Source organism: Cibotium barometz, chromosome 22 (genome assembly GCF_041138505.1).
Source record: "Cibotium barometz isolate CiBa-2024 chromosome 22, ASM4113850v1, whole genome shotgun sequence".
NCBI classification, from domain to species: Eukaryota; Viridiplantae; Streptophyta; class Polypodiopsida; order Cyatheales; family Cibotiaceae; genus Cibotium; species Cibotium barometz.
In genome coordinates this window covers 55,724,396-55,732,603 of record NC_141067.1, presented here as the reverse complement: position 1 = coordinate 55,732,603, position 8,208 = coordinate 55,724,396, and the positions used below count along the sequence as shown (strand labels likewise).

Genomic DNA, 8,208 nt, shown 5'->3' with positions numbered 1-8,208 from the left:
CGCAGAACTAGGGTAAATTTCTATGTCCCCATAGGCTAGACCTAAGGCCTTATCTGGAGAAAAACAAAAGCCGACAAGTCAAGCAATGAAGGTACTATTCTTACTATTTATCTCTCCATACTAAAATCCTTTTGAATGCAAGTCTAATTTGTTTTCCCAAAATCCAACTTGCAGCTGGATGATAAGGTGAGCCACCATTTGGTGGGATGATAACTTGAGACACCACTTTCCCCAACATTGGTTCTGGTAGAGCGAGTGAGTCAGAGCAGGCTTGATTTTTGACAGGCACCCTTGCCCTTCAAAATTGACGGGTTTGGTGAAATATAGCAACTTTTTTTATATTTTAGTATAATTTTTTACAGGCATTTTAAAATTTTGCAAGTATTTTACGGCCAAAATGCTAAAAAAATGCGCGTGATGCCAATCAAAAAGCAACTATGAGTCAGAGTGGCAATATCAAGGAGAGCAAGTAATTTATATCTTCATAAAGTCAATAAAGCACCAAATTAATGTAATCTTATTGAAATTCTCATCATAAAGACATTGTGCGGTACAATATTTGATTGTGTGTAGTAACATTGATTCTACTTCCCAAAACAAAAAGAATGATCATATAAGCCATGATCAACTTAACATTTTTGATGAATAATGGACTTTCTCTATCTAGAGGGTTGGTGTAGCAATTGATTCGTTGGGCTCCTAATCGAGCGATCTTCGGTTCAAGTCTCATTTGGTGTCATCATATGGACCATATGTAGCCCACTAGCTTGTTCTAGGTTCCCACTTGATGCCATTATATGAATCATATGTAGTCCACTTATAACCTGTTTCACAACACCATTCAATGCCAGCATATGGATCATGTATAATCCACTAACTTGTTTCACGTCACGATTCAAGGATCATATGTAGTCCACACGTCGTCTATGCAATTAGGTGCCATCATATGAAACGTATGGGTCGTGCGTTGATTATGACGTTAAGAGACCCATCTGATCTGTACATTTGTATGTACTATGCACTAGTGGGGTTTGGTTGGCAGTAGAGTTAATAGTATTATATGTAAGGATCGAATTTACAAAGTATTTAGGGTATTTTAGCTCAAATCAAAAGTTTTCTTTGTGGAAGTCAAATCGAGTGCCATAGGTGTTGGAATACTTCTCGTTGTATTCTTGGGTGAGGGACCTTAGATCGTTGGCCAGCATGGGAGCTCCACAGTAGAAGACACCTGCCCACAAAGAAAGCAAAAAGCATGAAGAGAACAGAAAACGTATTGAGAGTACGTTGTGCGATTCTCTCTTTCTCGTGATACATCTGTGAATTGTGGACAAACTTGGGCTGTGCGAAAGATGCGTTGCATGTACAGACTAGATTTTTTCTTACCGATTCGGCCCCCCTTGTGGTTGGTAGCCATTTTCGAGAACACCTTTCTCCAGTTTGGTCTGCCTAAATGAGTGCGGACCTGACACACACACACACATAATGTATATCATTCACTCACGCTTCTCCTTTTAACGCATGGGACACGATATTCTTGATAATTCATTAGACCTACTTGTTTAGGTTAATTATCATGCACTCTCCGATATGACAGTATATTAACGCATGCACGAGCATTATGGGATCATGCTATACCCTTGTCCCGGACAGTATGTCCACTCCGTTCTTGGCTTGATTTAAAGCTTGTAGCATGGTTATCAGCGCAGACCGCGCATCACCTTCCTCATAAACGCTCGTGAGATAATTGTGCAGCTCAATCACACCCTGATCACGTAATTATACATGCTTAATAATTTTAATCACACTCTGCTCACGTAATTATACATGCTTAATAATTTTAAACACACCCTGATCACGTAATAATACATGCTTAATAATTTAACCGGGGAAAATAAGCCCAGAAAATATATATATATATATGTATGTATATATATATATATATATATACTGAAAATGTACCTTTTGGTCGCACTCCGCTATTTCGTTCATGATGCCTTTGAACCAATCGAAAGAGCCCTGCTCCCTCGTGACCCAATAGAAATAAGCACGAGTGGTTCCGGCGGAATCCCTTTTCCTCCTCCTAATGTCTTCTGACGGATTTGAATCCTACATAAGGTTATGAGCACCCATGACCTTAGCTAGCAAATATCGTAATTATGCTTAATTGAGAAAGCTAGGTTGTTAATAGACTGACAGTGACAATAGCCTAAAGTCTTAAAGTGAAAATTCGATTCAAATTTATTGAATTTTACAATCACACATAAGTAAATAAAATCTACATAGCTATATATCCTCCAAAGCCAAAGGTAATATAGCAGCAAGCTGACGTACTGATACAAGCTGTACTGTGAGTGCTAACGGTTGCAGTACCTTGGTAAATGGTAGTGCTCATTAGGATACTACTATTAATGCTAAACTAATGTTTGAAATTTCAGCACAGTACAGTACTAAGGTGTAAAAGTAGTACTACTAATGCTAAACTAATGGTTGAAACTTGAGCACAGTACAATACTAAGGTGTAAAAGTAGTACGAAAATTCATCGTATGGTAAATGTAAATGTATCTGTGGATGACAACTGTTTTGCATTGGAAAATGCTACAGTTCTGACGTCTAATTTCTAAGGCTAGGCTAAATTGATTATCATACAATTTTTTTGAAATTAAGGTTGGAACTTGGATATACACAGTGCACACGTGACACCACCATTCAGAGTGCAGAGGTTAAATGTTAGTTTGGGTAATGTAGGCTGTAGGATAATGGAAAGTGGTCACACAAACCTTGACTAGACTCTAGAGCCAAAGGGTAGAATATGTACTTTAGGTCATTTCAGGTTGAGTTAGAGTGGATAATAGAGGTCATATATAGCTTTAGAGTGGATAATAGAGGTCGTATATAGCTTTACTGGTGGGGTTTCGTTACAATGGAGAATATATATTGAGTGGAAAACAGTCCAAGTTCATTACCAATACAACATCCAAAGCCATGATCTGATGTGATGGAGAATTTCAAACAGTTAACATCATCAATACAACATCCAACAAAGCCAAGCAAAGGTTAACAATATCTTAGGTCTACCTAGGTAGCATAATAGATCAAGCTGATCTACCGCCGCTACTTTTCAAATAGTAATTGAAAATTTGACACCATTGCTACAACATTCAAAGGTTAGTTAGAACTTGAGTCCATCTAGGTATTAAATTCAAAGCCAGAGCTAAGTGTATATTTAGTTTTCTACCTGCTGTTCCGCAAGCCTCAAGTTGATGAGCATGTCCTTGAGGATGCTGATGAAAGGGGTGGCGCCTATGCCGAGGCCAATCAGCAGCATCACGTCGTACTTCTTGTAGTCTTGAGCAGGGGCACCATACGGCCCATCCACCAAGATTCGGGGCATGTTCTTCTCACCCCCAAGGACGCAGTCCTTCCTCAACAGTCCACTTTTCCCACCAACAGGGGGTTCGCATACCTGCCCACACACACATACACCCATACACGCATATAGTGATTGGAGGAGAGTCAGACACGGCGAGTAAGACACGGCGATGAACCAGTTGCATGGCCAGTCTGAAGAAGAAGAAACTTTGTTAATCCTCCGTGAGGGAGGATTAACAAAGCTTGGGAAGGAAGGGATGGGAAGAGGAGAAAGGGAGATCTGACCATCGCTGTGGTCATTTGTGCCTATGCCCGAAAGTGAGAGAGAGCAAAAGAAAGAGAATAAACTAGGTGAACTGTCTCTCATTGAAATGGGTAATCACCTACCTCTGAGAATACTCTCTTTAGCTCTTGCGTCCAGTCTCCCGACGTGCGAATGTGGACACTCACGTAGTCATCGGCTGGTGCCGAAGTGATCGAGAAAGGATGCCTGTGCATGCAAATAAAACCATGAATTATCACGTGATTCCTTAAAATAAAACAATGTGAAAACTCCATGCGCGTGACATTCAGCAGCGGCTACCATTCGAAAGGAGAAATGTCGGGGCACTTCAAGAAGACGTACTGGCCGCTCTTGTACTTGAAACCCTGGGGTTTAGTCATTTGCAGCGTGAGAACGTTGCCAGGATAGACCGCGACCTGTGCAATACGAGGCACGTTTGCATCTCATTAGGGGCGCGCTTCTTCTAATTTGTTGATCTCAACATACAATTACAGACTATCCTGTTTTCGTAAAGGCATCACGCATGCATTATATCCTCCCGAAACATTGCATGCACCCTTCTAAAAGGCATTGCCATAGACGATCCTTCCAGTCCACCCTAATCGATGTGTATACAGTAACTAGATTAATGAAGTTAAGCCATGCGTGCATTACCTAGGCTTTGGCCCACCTCTATTAGTTCCTGCACTACCATAGTTCCATAGTGCACATTAGGGCTATGCTTTGGTCCACCCTAATTATTATGTGCAATAACGTAATGCCATAGTGCACTCTTATTAAAGTTGTGCACTGATTATGCTATAGAGGCTTTGATTACCTTTTGTATCTTCACCCCTTCACGGCCGGACCTGAAAAGACGCAACAGTCGCTCCCCCATGTATATTAAGATTGGCACGGAAAGGTACATCCATGTCTACATTCCATTTCAAACACAGAAAAATGCATGAGATTTGAACTCCTTAAGAACGCCAACATTACACTAACCCACCTGCCACAACAAAACAAACCCCATGAAAAAAAAAACAAACAAACAAACAAACCCCAGGACAACCATTCAAAAACTCAACCCTAAGAAAATAATGACAGATTAATGGCCCATCATAAACTATGGTAAAATTGAAAATCAAGGACAATGCTACTGTATGGTGCATATATTGTAATCCACAAATATTTTAAGAAAAGACTATAATTAATCAAGGACAATACTACTGTATGGCATTACGGATTGAAGTCTGACATTAACATCGGGAAATTCAATAGAGCCATTGAACACTCACCGTTTTCTTGTACCACGTATGGGTCAGGAAGAGGCAGATTCCGTGCACAAACAGGCAAACGTAAACAATGATGAACAAGTGATGGGAGAACCAGAAAGCGTTGAATCCCGCCAGCCTCTGGAAAGGCTTGGGAAGATTTACTAAGCTTCGCCTGAACCAATGTGTAGCCAACGTGAACGCTATTATCATCAGAACCACCATGATAACCCCTGTTACACCTTCCGCACTCTCGACGAAAAACCCATACGTTGGCCTCTTGTTGTTGAAGTCTCCAGCAATGAGGATGAACTTGTGGTCAGGGGCATTGAGGATTCTTGGGAAGTCGCAAGCTAGATGAACCACAGCGTGCGTTATAACTCCCAATGCCACCGCCACGGCAATAATCTGTCATACAGGCAAAATCATGAGCTTACTAGCGCCATCCGTGCAAAATGGTGTAAAGCCTATATTAATCTAGCTAAGAATTTATAATAGCTAGCTTAACTTGTGATTTAAATCAACCTTCAAGTTAAAATTAATATTTTGTAAACTATTTAAATCCCGCCATCAAGCTAAACTGACAAGTTTTAATTTATTAAATAATGATTAATTAATTAATAAGAATGTAGCTCATGGCTTGCCTTGTGAAAATTGAGATTATCGTCGAAGGGAATAACGGTGCCCAATTTGGTGTTTCTTAACCAGGTTATGGTGTTTCTACAAACAGGCAACAAAATGAGAGCCATGTTGAGCTTCAAGGTCTCCGCAGCTCCTTTTGCAGTGCACACACAGTAGCCCATGACTTGGAAAGGGCCGGGTCTCCGCTTGTACTGAATGAATTTCCAAGTGAAAAGCCCGATCATTACGCCCACCCACAGGCAGAGAATCCACACCCTCTTCCAGTTTTCTAGTAGGTAGTTCCGTGCTCTGCGTGCGCACCTAGCAATGGGGTTTCTCCTGGGCGGGGGGACCAAATTCTGGCTCAAAGCTTGGCTGTAGTTTAGGTTCTGGCTGTTGTTCATGTAGCCTTGTCCGGCTGGGCCTTGCAGAAACAAAGACTCTAATTGCCAAATCTTGATAAACCAAGCAAGCAAAACCAAAACAGGTGTAAGGTGCTAATCCTTGTTGTAATCTACAACTTAATTAGCAAAACCATTATTCAGGTAAATAATTAGGTCTAATACCATTTTATTTGCATACTATATGCTGCGGCACCTTCCTCCTTACCTCCATGTATCCAAGACGATCAGGATCAAGCTCTTCCATGATCAAGGCAGCATATTCCTCAGCTTGTTCCTTCAATCTGGAGAGTCTATTTGCAGACGCGCTGAGCCTGATAAGCTGCGGATGCGACAAAGAAAAATAATTAATTGTTTTTTAGTATATCTACGTGGAATCAAGGCGCAATAAATCCATGTCACGGACAGGGTATGATCATAAGCACAATTTACCTCCTTCACCTCATCCTCGGTGATGCGACCGTCTGCATTTCGATCCACCCTGTTACAATTGCACAGGAAAAATGCCGTTGATCAGCTCTAGTTAACAGCTGGAATCTCACCTTACAGGAATGTTTTTAAAGTTTTTTTTTACATTTCAAAGAAGAGTTGTAGGCGGTTGTCGAAGCTTTGATCCGTGAGCTCCAGCCAGTAGTCACGAAGCTCATCCCGTGTGATGCTTTGCACTTGCCGACCTCTTTTGCGAGCAAGGGCATCGAAGAGCTCTCCAGCAAACTCCTTGGATTCTTTCATTCCTGATCAGCCAAAACAACCAGCGTCGAGGTTAGATTAGGGCTAATCGTGCCAGTAGAATGCAGTCAGCTTTCATTAAGCCGGCCACGCAGGAGTTCACCTACCTATGCACGGCCCGAAATCGGCACGCGCCAAGAAGCACTCGGGTGATGCAAGCTCGTAGAAGCGAGTCTCCACAGCTTTCCACAACGAGTCCGGGTTGGCATTGCCGGTGGCTTCCGTTATGAAACGGAGCCTCTTAAGAGCTTGTTGGGCTGCCGATTTGGTCCTGTCCAGCTTCCGGCGAGGTATGGACACATGAGTGTTATTGGGATCAGTTTCATAATTATCATTGCTGTGATCAACTGCTTCGAGTTGTGTTGCCGCTGCGGCGTTGTTCAGAGAGAAGCGTTTCAGCTCATTTTTGAGCTCGTGAGAGTAAGCCTTGAGCTCTTGCGAGAAGGCCTTGATGCGGGCGGAGGCGTTGCGGCCGAGCGAGCGACCTTTGAAAGAGTTTGCTTTCTGCTCCCAAGCCTGTGCGAGGAGCCTCGATTCCGGGTACTCTTCGTTTGTGGACGTGGGGGCAACGCGCCGCACTCGGATTGCATCGTCCTGCACATCCAGGGTTACCTCCACGTACTCTTGATCTTCATCATCATCACGGCCGGTATTCCCATGACTCCATGTGCCTAAATCATGGTGGGCTTGGTTGAAACAAGCACTGTCGGTGAGGTTGAAACGAGCGCTGTCGCTGAGCTGCACCTCTTCTTCCGAGTGGAAACTCCTCGCGGAATCTACACTTCTTGACGAGCCAAACCTAGCGCCGTAGCCAGCCTTCATGTGCCCAGTTATATGTCTTGTCAGGAATTCCCAACAGAGAGGCTGGCAAGGACCGGCGCAGAGAGAGCGAGAGAAGAGGCTTGGCTAAGGTGGCTTGCTTATTCTGAGAGAAAGGAGGTGAGGAGAGTGAGCAATGCTCTTCACGTTGTGAGCAAGAACAGATATGCGAGATCGAAAGGTTTCTCCGCCTTTTATGGCCAACCCATCCAATCAAATGCCCGAGCTGGCGGATTCGAAATAGCAATGTGGGTCCATCGTTTCCACGTCAGCTCACCACCCTGTGGTTTTACCCGCTTCGTTGACTCTAGGCCGCGAGGCTTTTGCCTCGCTCCCTTGTGAAGTTTGAACTCGAATCGTGAAGCCTGAAGGTGATGAACTCCGAAGGCCGGAAGCGCTGTGCTCGTGGACACGACAACTAACGGCCCTGTCTTTACTCTAAGGTACGCTTCATCCCCGGAGTTTACTCGAGCATTGTAGAATCGCTATAGCGTCGCATGTGACCGACCACGTATGGCGTGATTCACAGCTGGTAATGGCGAGAAAACTAAGCATACACATTTAACCTTCCAATGGGCACCAAGGTGGACATTCCGTTCAACAAGTCATGCCCACCATTGACCTCGTGTGGGTTTCAACTTTCAAGCCTCAGTGTGCAAGCGTTTGAACGCAACCTTAATCTTAGTACTAATGAACACACAATTACCTTAAGTTTACATGATTATTGATGCT

General features: G+C 43.2%; 1 protein-coding gene across 1 annotated transcript; it reads right to left on the bottom strand.

Moving 5' to 3' along the window:
* Positions 1–497: 497 nt before the first annotated feature.
* On the bottom strand, positions 498–7,648 carry LOC147626741 (respiratory burst oxidase homolog protein B-like). The gene is made up of 14 exons (XM_086816761.1): positions 6,765–7,648; positions 6,503–6,662; positions 6,361–6,409; positions 6,137–6,250; positions 5,551–5,982; positions 4,931–5,314; positions 4,471–4,566; positions 3,954–4,069; positions 3,758–3,860; positions 3,237–3,464; positions 1,960–2,106; positions 1,636–1,764; positions 1,384–1,462; positions 498–1,228 (listed from the first exon to the last, which is right to left on the bottom strand). Exons 1-14 carry the CDS (start codon positions 7,477–7,479, stop codon positions 1,107–1,109), a joined length of 2,874 nt encoding a protein of 957 aa, XP_086672887.1. The 5' UTR covers positions 7,480–7,648; the 3' UTR covers positions 498–1,106.
* Between the last annotated feature and the right edge of the window lie 560 nt (positions 7,649–8,208).

Excerpts from the sequence above, each read along its gene's own strand:
- LOC147626741 (XM_086816761.1), bottom strand. The coding sequence starts at position 7,479 with ATGAAGGCTGGCTACGGCGCTAGGTTTGGCTCGTCAAGAAGTGTAGAT. Across the intron at positions 6,251-6,360 it reads CCGAGGATGAGGTGAAGGAG|CTTATCAGGCTCAGCGCGTC; the intron begins GTAAATTGTGCT and ends TCGCATCCGCAG. Across the intron at positions 5,315-5,550 it reads ATAATCTCAATTTTCACAAG|ATTATTGCCGTGGCGGTGGC; the intron begins GCAAGCCATGAG and ends CCTGTATGACAG.